The sequence below is a fragment of the Protopterus annectens genome, chromosome 5.part0 (assembly GCF_019279795.1).
Source record: "Protopterus annectens isolate FY-2018-M chromosome 5.part0, PAN1.0, whole genome shotgun sequence".
Lineage (NCBI taxonomy): Eukaryota > Metazoa > Chordata > Ceratodontiformes > Protopteridae > Protopterus > Protopterus annectens.
In genome coordinates, this window is record NC_056735.1 from 163,457,198 (window position 1) to 163,472,072 (window position 14,875).

Here is a 14,875-nt window from a genome sequence, read left to right on the forward strand (position 1 = left end):
ATCTATTAATTTAGTCCAGAAGTGACCAGTATGGTCCTCCTGGAGAAAGACGGTGCTGCCTGAGCGGAACATTAGCAAGGTGGAATGGTCATGAGACGCAGTGGCCTTGGAATATCTATGAATCCTCAGAAGATCATCCAAATTACATATCAGCAAGCAGTGACATTTTTGGTCATCACAAACCAGTACATAAAACTGGTGCAATGCTCTGGAAATAAATTGCATAAAAAGAACAGCAAGTTTACACATTGTACAATATATGTCTAGGCACTAACTATAGTTATCTCTTAAGTGTTAACAGGCGTCACAACATATATGAGCACATTTCACTTGCAGACAGGCCATGCAGTAAAGGATTCGAAAACTTACGGCATCTTTCTCTGGATTGCAGACTTTCACCCAAAGAATGTGATCTAGCAGCCAGTCAATTGGTTTCTCTTTATAAAACATAAATATGAACTCTACAATGAGAGTCAGGTCAGGAGCTTGAAACATTTTACCTGCAGAAAAGATTAAATAAATAGATAAATAAATACATAAATAAATCAATACACAAACCAAAGGAGTAACATTAGTATTTAAAATGGAAAAGGCCTTCATTTTCCATACCCCCATAAAAGGCCAAAATGATGGCAGCTGCTTTTAAAATTAAATTTCTCACACAACACTTCTTCTGGGCTGTGTTTAAGAAGAGATGAGTTTTATTAATTTTATTATTCACTTATTCATTCACTTGATAACTGAAAAAGTGACTCGGTTGCAAAATTGTCACATATTAGATAAGTGATGTAGTCCTACCTGTAAAAGCATAAGTTCAAACAAACCATATTGAAAAGCATAAGTTCAAAGTGCAAGTTGTACCACAGAGCTGGGTTCTTCAGTTCCAAGTAAAATGTTACCATGCAAACTGGGAGAAGATTTTTGGAATAGCAACTTCCAGAACTTAGCTCTCTCCCCACAGGTGAAGGCTCAACCCCAATCCCAGACAGTGCTTTACAATGTAGTCCCTTTTTTCCAAGTGATCTTGCCGTAACACGCTTAAGTAAAAAAAATTTAATACATCAGGCATTTAGGAAAAGAAAGTCATTTAACAAAATAGAACCTAAAACCATGGTAAATATGCCAGGTCTTTCTTTTTAATTTAAATACTCAAGTCAAATTAACAAAATAAATTATTTTTAAAAAGTGGACGCTGCGGCTTACATAGAGCAAACATGGCTACATCCAACATGGAAGCATTCTGTGTGTTTCTTTGCATTCAGTGCCTCTTACACCATCTGGAATTGTTACACACAGTTTTTCTTTAAGATCTGAAAAAGTTATTTCAGGGAAAATCCTAAAATACTGTCAGTCAAAAATGAGTTGTTTCAGCTAAGTATAAACAGTTTTCCCATGAAAGCTTATTAACCCATTGATATTTACCTTACAAAACTTGAAGATCAAAGGCAAGAAAAAACAAACTGCTACTAAACCAGCTCAGCTCCTGATGCCAAACAGCAGGACTAAACGCCTCCCAAACACATGTATGCTTGTTCTGGAAGTCAAAGGCAAAAACAAGTTGCTACTAAGCCAACACAGTTCCTAATTCCAAGCAGCAGAACTAAACACCCCAATAAGCACAGTCAGAGAGGTGAAACTCATCAAAGATAAACTCAGCCAGACAGCCAAACTCACTGAAGCAGGTCTTTTTAAATTCCAAAGGGATAAGCAAACAAGACGCCAATAAACGAACGACTTCAGTTTTATTAAGCACCACGATACTGCTTTTCGTCGGCACCCTGCACCAACTTCTTCAGACTTTGAAAAATAACAACAACTCACGCTTAATTGCTGCTACATTTAAAGCCATTGCAAGCAAAGTCTGTTACAAAACACACCCTCCAATTACCTTAAAGGAACAGGTGGTACAAGTAGCTTCAATCTAACTAAAATGTTCCTATCCCATAAACACACAATATAAAAAGTTGTATGTGATATAAAATATACAACTGTAAAACTAACACTGTTCCTTACATAGCAGTTAAATAGTCTGAAGAAGTTGGTGCAGGACGCCGACGAAAAGCAGTATCGTGGTGCTTAATAAAAGACCTGCTTCAGTGAGTTTGGCTGTCTGGCTCAGTTTATCTTGGATGAGTTTCACCTCTCTGACTGTGTTTATTGGAGGTGTTTAGTTCTGCTGCTTGGAATTAGGAACTGTGTTGGCTTAGTAGCAGCTTGTTTTTGCCTTTGACTTCCAGAACAAGCATACATGTGTTTGGGAGGCGTTTAGTCCTGCTGTTTGGCATCAGGAGCTGTGCTGGTTTAGTAGCAGTACCTTACAAAACTTATAACTGTAAAAAAAAATGTTGTTTTAAGTTTATTATGTACCTCAATAATTGTCCACTGGAAGAATTGTTAATCTCTAACATGTTATGCATGAATGCTACATGTATGCTCTATGTTTTCTTTCATGTACTGTATTGTATTGTAGAGCTTTTCTCCCCGGGTTTCTGCTAAAAATGGACCTGTGTCCAGCCAGACTTTCCCAGTAAACAAATGTAAAATAAAATAAAAATAAAATAAATAAAGTTGCAATTTTTAGGACTGACTTTAATTTTGCTGTTCTGAAGCTGATATTTGTCAACAGGGCACAGCTAGTTTGTATACTTGTGCAAGACGTGTACAAGTAAGCTTACCACTACACTAACCCTGACATTTATTCCATTTTTCAACTTGAAAAACTGATTTGTTTAAACTGCACAACCACTCTGAAGTTTGCACTTGGACACATTCACTCGACTGACATTCCAGTGGTCCACAAGAGCAATTTTCATGAAAATCTTAAACTTTTGTCTTAAGATGAGATAATCCTACATTAATCAATCTGACACTGCCAAGAAACTCCACTGAAAATGGACATTCTAGACTCAAGATTTTGAGTTATATCACTGCGAGTAACCTTGAGGACAAATCTGAATGAATGCATTGTGCCACGTTTTTTCATGCAGATGCAGCGACTGAGGAAACCATTAAAGTATTTTAACATTTTCTTCCAAAGAGAAGGAAAGAGGAACTTGTAGTATTAAAAAAATAAACTGTAGCCATATTCAAAGCAAAGAAGAATTTGCCATATGTGGGACATTTATTTATTTTTTTTTACAAAAAATCAAGGGATCCAGAAGAGTACGAGTGTGTCCTGTCACTGAAACACAGAGCACAAGACTAAATTTGGGGAACTGTCTGATCAGTATAACAGACAGAATACTATGCGGCATATGAAATGATCACTTAAGGGGCAGATTTTTAAGAGAAGCGGACTTCATACTGAAAAAAAAAAGTACAGTTTTGTACCTACCATAAATGTAGATGTTCGAAGATCCACATTGCTGCAGTCCTTACATATGGGTAGTCCGCTGTCCTCGGTAAACTGACATCAGGATGTCAGGGTACTTTCTCAGTCTTTTCTTGCCCCAGATGTCAGAAGGCCCTAACAAGAAAGGCCAAAGCCAAAACTAGCGAAACCTAACCAACCACCTGCACTAACCATATTTACAATATGTACATCAAACCACACCACCACCTTCAACAACAGAGGAAGGAGGAGGTAAATTGGACTGCAGCAATGTGGATCTTGAACATCTACATTTATGGGTAGGTACAAACTGTACTATGTTCTCTCATCTCACATGCTGCAGTCCTTTACATATGGGAAGAATCCCAAAGCAGAGGTAAGGGAGGATGGCAAAACTATAAAGCATTAGGAGCTGCCAACATGCCTTGTAAAATTGCAAATCCAGCCCTAGATTTAGAGTAAAGTGGAAGGTGGTAATGCTTAGAGAAAGTATGCACTGAACTCCAAGTAGCTGCTTCCAAAATATCTTTAGTAGCCACCCCTTAAAAAGCTGTAGAAGTGGCAGTAGCCCTAGTGGAATGAGGCCTAATCCCAGCTGGAATCTCCTTACCATGATGGGAATAACAGAAATACAGAAAGCACAAAAACCAACCCACTTAGAAATAGTTTGTTTTGAAACAGGTTTGCCCTGAGAACCCAAAGCAAAAGAAACAAACAACTGCTGAGACTGCCTGAACCCTTTAGTTCTGCTCAAATAATATTGTATATCCAAAGTGTGCAAAATCCTTTCCCCTTTATTTTGGGGTTTGCATAAAAAGTAGGCAATGAATAGTTTGGTTTAAAAGCCACACTAGAAACCACTTTAGGCATAAAAGAAGGGTTAGTACGCGAAAACCCTATCCTTGTGGAAAATTAAGAAAGGCTCAACTGCCATAAGGGCCTGCAATTCAGAAACCCTTCTGTAATGGCCAACAAAAAGCAGTCTTCAAGATAAATATTTCAACTCTGGCAGGCTCAAAAGTTTGTAAGTGAGTTTCTCCAACACAAAATTGAGATCCCAAGCAGGAGTAGGAGCTCTACGTGGGTGTCTTATTTTTTTGCCCCTCTAAGGAATTTTAAACAAAGGCTGAGAAAATAATGGTGGGTCACAGTCATAGTGAGCAGAAATTGCTGCATTGCATGAACCTTTATAGTTGTCCAATAACTCAGTAAGGTATTGAGCGCCACACTTAAATTAGGTTTAGAAACATCAAAGCCCTTTGCTGTACTCCAAAATAAAAATCTCCTCCATTTATGGCCTCCAAAATAACATTCAAAACTTGTTGTGGGCTGAGACCCTCCAGGGTCTAAAAACAGAATATGCCAGGGCTGTCAGATGTAGAGAATGAAGTTTGACATTGAGTAAATGACTGTTCTCCTGAGACAGCAGGTGAGGAATCGAGGCAAGGCCATGGGCTCCTGTACCAGACACCTTCTCAGTAATGGGTACCAGTGCTGTCGAGGCCAATCTGGAGCTATTAAAATCATGTTTGGCTTGTCCTGTCTGACCTTCAGCAGTACCTTTGGGAGGAGAGGCAGAGGTGGAAAGGCATACACGTGAAGATTGCTACAATTGAATGAGAGAGCATCCACTTTCCAAGCTGACTGGTAATTCAGTGGAGAAGCGAACAGATATGTGTCTGGTTCCCCATAACACTGTCAATCTCTGAAATACATGAGGATCCAATTTCCACTCGTGGGGATCCATAATTTCTCTACTTAACACATCTGCTAAGGAGTTCTGTGCTCTAGCAGACCTTGCCTGAAGATTTAGCTTGTAAACTGAGAGCAGTCTCCCACAAAATCATTGCTTGTCTGCATAGAGGATAAGAATGCTTCCCCCCCTTGTGCTTGTTGCATGACACATTGACAGTGTTGTTTGAATCAACACCTGCCCTGGAAGAAGTAAATCCTTGAAAGCTATCAACATCTCCTTCAAGTTGATATGTAGATGTTGGAGTCTGGCTTTCCATTTAGATGAGCTCCCAAGCTTTGTCTGAGGCATCTGTCGTTAAAATCTGACTCGCCTCTGGCCGGGTCTTGAGGAGTCCCTTGTTTAGGTGATTCCTGAGCCCACCACAAAAATTCCTTTTGAATGCAAGGTATTATTTGAATGACAGTGTCCAAATCTTCTTGAGATACCATTGTAGCTTCCTCATATGCAGTTTTACCAGAATACAAGATGCCATGAAAGGACTGTCCTTGCAGTCAGCCTGGACTGATGAGACAACTGATAAAGGCCATCTGGGATGCTGTATTCAGTCTCACACCCAGAAAGCACATGTCCTGAGAGGGTACTAGACTGGACTTTATTTTAACACTGCCATCACATACTGTAAATGATGAAGAAGTTCGTCTTTTCTTGGGGCCAGTATCAGGCAATCATCCAAATAAGGATAGATCTGTATTAAGGGCAATGCAGAGAACTGATAATGTGAAGTCCCAGCCCGAAAACGCAGATACTTCCTGCAACTGGGCCTGATAGGAACATGGTCACCATCCAGTGATCTTTGCCCAGCAGAGGTAAAAGCTGTTGTAACGTTAATATTTTGAACTTGGGAATGTCCAGATATGTGTTGAGGATGGATAAATAGTAGTAGAGAAATTTGTTTGTGAGCCTCTAATCTTTGCTGAGGAGGGCATGCCTTTGATAGGAGGCAAGGTTTGGTAATAAAACTTGTAACCCTCCTCTATCATTTCCAATACCCATTTCTGTTGGGTAACCAACATCCTGTTCTAGGCCTGAAAGAAATCTGAGCTCTGCCCCTACCACGTCTAGATCCCCCCTAGACTGAGAATCATAAGGGCTGAACTTGCAAAATCTTTAACAGCCTGCATAGACTTAGCCTTGTCTTCCATTTTCTTCAAGACTGAAACAACACATCAGACTGCAAAGGAGCATCCAGAATCCTTGTCTTAACATGGTCAGATAAATTCTGATCCTTCAACCAGGCGTGCCTCAGCATCAAAACCACACTGTAATGAATGCTTACCCACCTGTTCAGAGACATGCACCAAATCTTGCAATTCTTTACACTCAATGCCTTCCAGAGCATCCACCTTAGACTTCAATTGAGAAAGAAGAAAGTTTTGATATTTCAACATATGAAACTGGCAATTCAAAGCCCTCATAGCTAAGGTAGAAGATGTATAGACCTTCTTTCCCCATCTATCCAAAGCTCTGGCTTCTTTATCTAGAGGAATTTTTACCACAGAGGCCTTGACACCCTTAGGTCCCTGATAATAGTTTCTGGGTCGCCCTAGGACTCTTATAAAGATATTTATGCAACATCCAGAACAGGGGTATAGCCAGGGCCCATGCTGAGGTAATAAAGCTCTCCAAAAACTTTTCCTAGAATCAGAGAAGTAAATGTTCCCTCATAGAATGAAGTGTCTCTGAAAAGAAAAATCCTCTGGAGGAGAAGCAGAAGGAGTGGAATCATCTGCATCAGAATCAGAATAAGGAGAGTACTCCTGCAAGTCTTCAGCTGAAGACTCTGAAACATCCAAGCCTGCTCAAAACTTCCCAACTCTGGCTCCACCCTAGGCCTCTTATCAGGAGGGGCATAGAACCTCTAATCAGAGTAATCAAATCTTCTGCCATTTTAAGCATGTGCTTCTTAGGCACAGACCCTGCTGAACTAGGAGTGACACCAACAGAAGCTAAAACTGGCCTGCCTCTGGGAAAACAGAAGGAGAAGGCCTAACCATCAGCCTGACCTGCCTCCTGAGAGACCACCTCCTGCAAAATCAAAGTCTCCCCTGAGACTCCAGAGAAGTCTGAACCACTGGTTCCACGACTCATCTTGCCTGGGTTTAACTGCTTTGTCTTGCATATTATAATTGCACCGCTTCCCAAAGACCAGCCTAGCACAATCAATAGTGCATTTATTGAACCTAGCACAAAAGTGCTCAGGCCCCAAACAAGGAATACACAAAGAATGATAATCCCTATGCGGTATCTGTTTGTTATTCACTTTTTCTAACATCCAAAGACTGAGGAAATGGCGCACGTCATGCTTTGTACCCTGATGTCCTGATGTCAGTTTGGACTGCAGCAATGTGAGATGAAGAACATCATACATGTGTATTGTGCAAGGGAAAAGTTGAACTTACTAGTGTGCAATTTAAAAGCATTATACAAAAGGTGGAGCCATACAAAATGGCGTCCTGTTGACAGAAAAAAAAAAACATCAAAACTAGAGAATAATAAATGCTGACAAAGTTATTTTTGCGGGGGGGGGGGACAAGCCCCCTGCACTACCCCATACCCCTGCTATTTACATATACCAAATATGGGATCACTATACCTTGGAGAAAAGGTAATAATACTCTTGAGACATAGCAACCTTGGACTTGATATATTTAAGTCTTCATTTTCAAACATTCATTTTCAAACATTCTATCTCCCTGTTCTAAGACTCACATTTATGAGTCACACAATTTAAATCTGTGAACTGCTGTATCTTTAAAGGTACAAGAAAGTGTAGGGTATGAGTCATGTGACAGGGGTGGGTTCTTTAGTCTGCAGCAAAAGCTTACCGTTGAAGCATCCTGTGTGTTTGTGTGTGTTCAGTATCTCCTTTAACATCATGTACTGTTAACTAAATACTTTCTGTTGCAAATGCAATAAGATAATTTTCATCCATCTTAAAAATAAATAAATAAATAGGAAAATCATTTTCATCCATGATCTGGCCCAATGGCAAAACATACAGAAATGTTAGGTATGGCACATTTCACAAAAGTCTGTTTTACCAACAGACCATTCAGCTGAATTTCACAAATTAAAACAAAAGCAAAAAAAAAATTAAAAAAAACTTACAGCCCTCGACATCATGAAGTGGGGGCAAGTCCACACACATCTCCTTGCAGAAGGCTTAACCCCTGTATACCTTTACTTAATATATGATCCTCTGAGGCTCTAAAAGCATGGGAATTGTCTGTAAAATTCTGTGAAATGATCCACTGAAACTGGCTTCAAAGAAATGTACAGTCACCAGAATTTCATTTAGAGTGACATGTTAATGCAATACATGCAGAGATATGATACAAGAGGAGTACCTCAGTGTTCAGTCCTGGGACCTCTCTTGTTTGGCATCTACTTCTCTGAAGTACAGGCCAACACTAAGGGACTCTGGCTAACAAAGTTCACAGATGACTGCAAACTGGGAGCCAGTACTGAATCCCCAAATGATGTGGATACTCTACAAAAGGGCCTTACAGAAACAGATGCTTGGTGCCAGAGCCATGGGCTCAAGCTCAATGCCAAGAAATGTATGGTTATCCCCTTTGGGGAAAAAACATGTACCCGTGAAATACCACATAGGTGGCAGTACACTAAACACCAAAAGTGAGATAAGGGACTTAGGGACACAGGTGGACAATGATCTCACCTTCAATAACCACATCGTCACAACAGTCAGGAAATCCTTCTATGTGGCACACCTCATCACTAAGGGTTTTTCATCCAGAAAAAAGGTAATTTTCCCACTGTACTCATCCCTCATTAGACCAACTATAGAATACAATGCCCCATTTGGTATGTACCTCTCAAGACATCTGCAACAACTGGAAAGGCCGCAGAAATACCTCACTAAAAGAATCACAGGCCTAAAGCAGATGCCCTATGCTGACTGCCTTAAAAAACTACAGCTATACTCTGTCGCATATCGTCTACTCCGAGGCGATCTCTGCTTAACATACAAGGCCATGTCAAACCCAGAGCTGTTGGACATGCTACACTTAAAGAAATCCCAATCCCTCAGAGCCATACACTCCCGGGATCTAAACCTTGTCATCACAATAAACAAAACATGCTGGAGAGATAGGTTCCTGACCCAGAGACTCCCCAGACTCTGGAATAGATTACCCATACATGTCAAGCAGAGTGCCTCTTTGGCTCTCTTCAAAAGGAACCTTGATGATTGGATGGCAGAAAGGAAATTCACCACTGGAGCACGTCAGTCACACTGCTAGACAGGGGTCCAGGGAAGTAAATAGTGTGGGAAGAAACAGCCAGGGAATTGTTATAGCTAGGCTTGTATAGGCCCTAGGGCCGATAGCCTAGTACCAACCTATGAACCTACGATACAATCACAGGCAGCACAAAACTGTACAATTAACCAACAATACAGTGAGCATTCAGGAATGCTGAAATACATTCATTACTACCAACAATGCAGGGAGCATTCAGGAATGCTGAAATACATTCATTACTACCAACAATGCAGGGAGCATTCAGGAATGCTGAAATACATTCATTACTACCAACAATGCAGGGAGCATTCAGGAATGCTGAAATATGTTCATTACTACCAACAATGCAGGGAGATGCTAGGAATGTAGCTTTATGAAATTACCATCAATAATACAGGTGACTGTGGTGTCTGCTAAGAAATCAGAAGTACATGTTCAAATAGGACCAGTGTAAACTTTCTTAATGTAAAACAACTTGGTGTAAAAATGGCTTTTTTACTACTGTCTTTATATTATTACTGTAAGGTGGAAACGTTCAGTCCCTAAAATATTCTATTTCATATCACAGAAATCAGAACACAGACAGAATATGGATAAAAACAAATGTGAAATATGATGTTCTCCAACAAAGTGACTTAACAGGAAATATAATAAGGGTAAATGTACTAATAATACAATACAGTCCTATGAATCTACATTTCAGCACAGGGCCAAGATTTTGTTTACAGTGTTTCTGAAGCAGACTTTCAATGCTGTCGTCTCATCTAACAAATGAAAAGCACATCAAATGAATAAACAAATAACTAGCACAAGGGTAAAAATATTTAGATGTATCCCACATACGGGTAAAGGATTATGTGCTAGAATTCTGCATGCAGTACTCGCAGACAGTCACACAGCTGTCCCACATTTCTCCCCATGATTAAAGTTGCAGTGTAAATTGCAGAGAACTTAAAACTTTGAGATGAATCAAAGGAAGTATAAAGGAGTCTACCTAAATGCTGCTTTTACAATAGAAATTCACTGACTTAACTTTCTAAAAGAACTCCCACCATGTTCAGTTCCTGGACCGAATGATTTTTGCCTTTTTATAGGAAAGCTCTTTTGCCACAATTTAGAAATTCACAAAGGATAACATGCAATTATGACAGAAAGATAAAGGAGAAACATTTTGATGGTATTTTATCATAGAAATAGTATCTTTTTCGCCTTTTAAAAATGGTGATTTGATTGTAGCATAAGTTAAAGGTACAGCAGACCACATTATATAACATGCTTCCTTCCGTGCCTGATTTCCCTTTAAAAGAATGCCAGTAAAGTAGACACACTGTTTACAACACATTTTCATTTACAGGGATTACAGCATGTTCTCCTTTAATAAAAAAAAATGTGGTTGATGAATCACTAGACAAAAATGTGCTTAAATAATGGACTTGTTAATCTCCTCTGACAGTAGCCATGATCATACAGCTAAAATAAAATGCCACCGTTTAGAGGCATCCCGACAGTACGCAAAGATGCAACACTGCAAATATGCAACAATGTAGCTATCAGACAGCTAAAGACACAGTGCACATTTAATTGTAGCCATTTGTTAATGTAAATGCACATCATGCAATAAATCAAAATGTTAAGAGAAATAATACAGTACAAAAGACACAAAAAACACTGGATGAACTATACAGTTAAAGGTGGGAAATTAATTTCAATGTGTCAGAAAAGAATTACAGAATGCATATGGACAGAAACAATGAACTACATAAACCATGGGCTAAATTTAACACAAGGGGAGGCTGACAGACCACTAAAACAACAGTTGTAAACATATAACTTAAGGTACAAATAGAACGCATTTCATTTTTGAGAGTAAGACGCTGTCCGGTTCAATTCTCAGCTAGAGCGTCTTCTGCGTAAAGACATGCACAAATGGGCATACCTTCGCTAAAGGTTGTGCATCAGGGCTGGTAACTTGGCATGTAAAAACCAACTACCAATCATTAGCAGACCGGAGCTCCGCTGTGGCGACCCCTAACCGGGAAAAGCCGAAAGACACAACAACAACAAAAAGAAAAGCTTGCCCATCATCAGTAAATTTCTACTCAAGTTAAATACCACTGAGTTTAAACACACATCTGAAACATGGAAGACCAGTCTTCCTTTACTGAGACGCTCAGTACAATAGGCCAACAAAAAACAGACTAGTGGTGTAAAATAAATTCTAAGGTTATCTACGGTAAAACTTTTGTGTGTGTTGGCTTATGAAAGTCCAACACTGATTCAGCAGCAGAAAAAGGTTTTGCACAAAACTGCCCAAGAACTATATGATTTGCCACTTAGATAATGTTAGTGGTAAACACTTTCAAATTGCTGGCATAAAGTACAGTTGTGTACACTTACCATAAATGTAGATGTTCAAGTGTATTCACTGTTGCAGTCATAAGTTCCTGGAATTCATAAACTCAAATGCCATGGACAACTAGTCACCATCCCCCACAAGGAGATAACATACTTCGAGTCATCTCATCATCACATGCAGGGAGCACAATGTTCAACAGTGTACCTCACATCACTTGTGGGTTATCCCTGTTGTGGTAGCCCTTGGCCAGCCCGAATACCAGAGTCAATGTTTTTCTGCATCAGCTGCAGTTGCCTATAGTCTGATGTCAGGTCGTCAGTGCTATAAAGCAAGGCAGCCAACATCATTACATCAGTTTTTCTTGCCCTAACCTGTCAGAAGCACAAGGAAAAAATGTAAAGTGGTCCTGGCGGCTAAAAGGCACTGTAGGAAGCTTATCTCTCTAAGGGAAGAGGATAAAAGGGGGATGGATGGAGGGAAACCAGGACTGCAACAATGAATACACTTGAACATCTACATTTATGGTAAGTGTACACAACTGTACTATGTTCGCCATGTTTCACTGTTGCAGTCATCACATGTGGGTGGATTCCCAAAGCTGAGGAGAGGGGTGGAAGGATAGGTTAGAGCCCTAGGCATGGGTCAGCAAGCCCTGCAGAACTGCAGAGGCAAACCCTGCCCTAGACTTAGAAAAAAGAGGTAGGTGGTAATGCTTTGTAAAGGTATGGACAGAGGTCCAGGTGGCAGCTTCCAAGATGTCCCTGGTGGGGACTCCTCTGAGGAAGGCTGTGGAAGTGGAGGCTGCCCTAGTGGAATGGGTACGAATGGACTTAGGGGGGTTCCCATGCAGTCTGTAGCAGAAATGGATACAGTGCGATATCCATTTGGAAATACTTTGCTTGGAAATGGGCTTCCCCTCTGCCCCTGAGGCAAAGCTGACAAGCAGCTGGTCTGTTTTTCTGAAGGATTTAGTTTGTCCAGATAGTATCTGAGTTGTCTGTGCACATCTAGTGAATGCAGAATTCTTTCCCCCTTGTTTTACGGGTTGGGAAAGAAGGTGGGTAGGTGTATGGCCTGGTTGAAAGTCACATCAGATACCACCTTGGGCATAAAGGAGGGGTTAGTCCTCAGGGAGACCCTGTCTGCATGGAAAATGATGAAGGGCTCAACAGCCATGAGTGCCTGAAGTTCTGAAACCCTTCTGGCTGAGGTGATAGCTAGTAGGAATGCAGTCTTCCAGGAGAGGTATTTCAATTCTGTTAAAGCAGCAGGTTCAAAAGGAGGTAAGGTTAGTTTTTCTAAAGCATAATTCAGGTCCCAGGCTGGTGTGGGAGGCCTTCTAGTATGGCTGATATTAGAAGGCCCTCTGAGGAATTGTTTAATCAAAGGATGAGAGAAGAGGGGTAGGTCTGAATTGTAATGGGCTGAAATGGCTGAGGCATGGATTTTAATAGAAGAGAAGGAGAGGCCACCTTTGAGCAACTCTGCTAGGTAATCCAAGATAAGAGGGATGGAAGGATGAGAGGTACTGACCCCTCTGGACTGGTTCCAGGAGCAGAATCTTTTCCATTTCCCTGCGTAAGATTTTCTGGTGCTGGGCCTTCTGGCCTCTGTGAGAATGTCTAGGACCTGTTTGCTTAACAGGGACTCCTTGTTAGCTTTTAAGGTATAAGGCATGCTGACAGATTGAGAGTCTGCAAGTCTGGGTACAGTATTTCCCCCCCTCACCTGGGTCAAGAGGTCTGAGATCAGGGGAAGCTGCTTGGAGGGCTGTAAGGTCAGGCTGTGCAATAAGGGGTACCAATGCTGTCTGGGCCAATCTGGAGCAATAAGGATGACATTTGGTCTCTCCTCCCTTATTTTGATTAGTACCTTGGGAATAAGGGGCAGAGGAGGGAACGCGTACACAAAGAGGGAGTTCCAAGGGAAGGTCAAGGCATCCATCTTCTACGCTAGGAGGTGATCCTTCCCGGTACAGAACTTTTGCAGCTGGTGGTTGAGATGTGAGGCAAAGAGATCCACCTCCAGAGTCCCCCACTCCTGAGTGATTTGCAGAAAGATTTCCCTGTGGAGCTTCCATTCGCAGGGGTCCAGTAAGTTTCTGCTTAGGTGGTCTGCCAGGGTGTTGTTGACCCCTGGTAGGTATTGGGCAATTAGGCCAGAGGCTCGTGGCTAGCATGCACAGAGGGTAAGACTGGGTTCCCCCCTGTTTGTTGATATTCCACATTACTGTGGTGTTGTCTGTTTTTATAAGGAGAACCCCTGGCCTGAGATGGGGTTTGAAGGATGTCAGGGCCTTTTGTACTGCCATCATTTCTTTCTGACTGATGTGAAAGGGAAGGTGCTGGGCATCCCAAAGACCTTGGGTGCACCTGCCTGCTAGTTGAGTGCCCCAAGCAAAGTCTGAGGCGTCGGTAGTTACGGTCTGGCCAGTAGGGCAGAGGATGAAGGGAAGACCCTTGTTCTTGGCACAGGCCTCTGCCCACCAGAGAAACTCTGCCCTTATACATGGCAGCAGAGGGAGAGAGGTCTCTAGAGACTGACGGTGCTGGCACCAAAGCTTCTTTAGATACCATTGAAGTTTCTCACGTGAAGCCTGGCCAGAGGAATTAGAAGGATGCAAGATGCCATGTATCCCAGGGCTTGGAGGAACTTCCTCACGGTGAGGTTACGTCTGGAAGCCAGCTGGGTAAAGTAGAGAGGCAGGAAGCTCTGCTTTTCTGGGGATAGGAAGGCCATTTGGGATGCTGTGTTTAGCAGAGCCCCCAAGAAAATGATCTTCCTGGTGGGAGTTTGCTTTGAGTTCTTCTTGTTGATGGTGAACTGATTTGACACAGAGAAGTGTCCTGGAGCAGCTTTTCTTTGCATTCTGCCTGAATGAGGCAGTCATCCAGGTAAGGGCAAATCTGTACAATTCTCTGTCTGCAAAATGCTACGGCTGTGTACAAGCATTTGCTGAATACTCTGGGTGCAGTAGGTAAGCCAAAGGGCAGCGCAGAGAACTGAAAGTGTTATGATCCTGCTCTGAAGCACAGGCATTTCCTGCATGACTCCCTTATGGGGATGTGGAAACAGGCATCTTTTAGGTCTAGGGTCACTAGCTAGGCACTTTTTGTTAGCAGAGGCAGCAGCTGCTGCAAAGTTAGCATTTTTGAATCTGAGGACCACCA

General features: G+C 41.5%; 1 protein-coding gene across 1 annotated transcript in view; it reads right to left on the reverse strand.

The window, feature by feature from the left end:
* Positions 1 to 14,875, reverse strand: part of MGAT4A (alpha-1,3-mannosyl-glycoprotein 4-beta-N-acetylglucosaminyltransferase A) — a 2,332,896-nt gene that overhangs the window by 220,467 nt on the left and 2,097,554 nt on the right. The window contains exon 10 of the mRNA XM_044072194.1: positions 370 to 500. Coding sequence (XP_043928129.1) covers positions 370 to 500 — 131 coding nt within the window. The remainder of the gene's footprint in view (positions 1 to 369; positions 501 to 14,875) is intronic.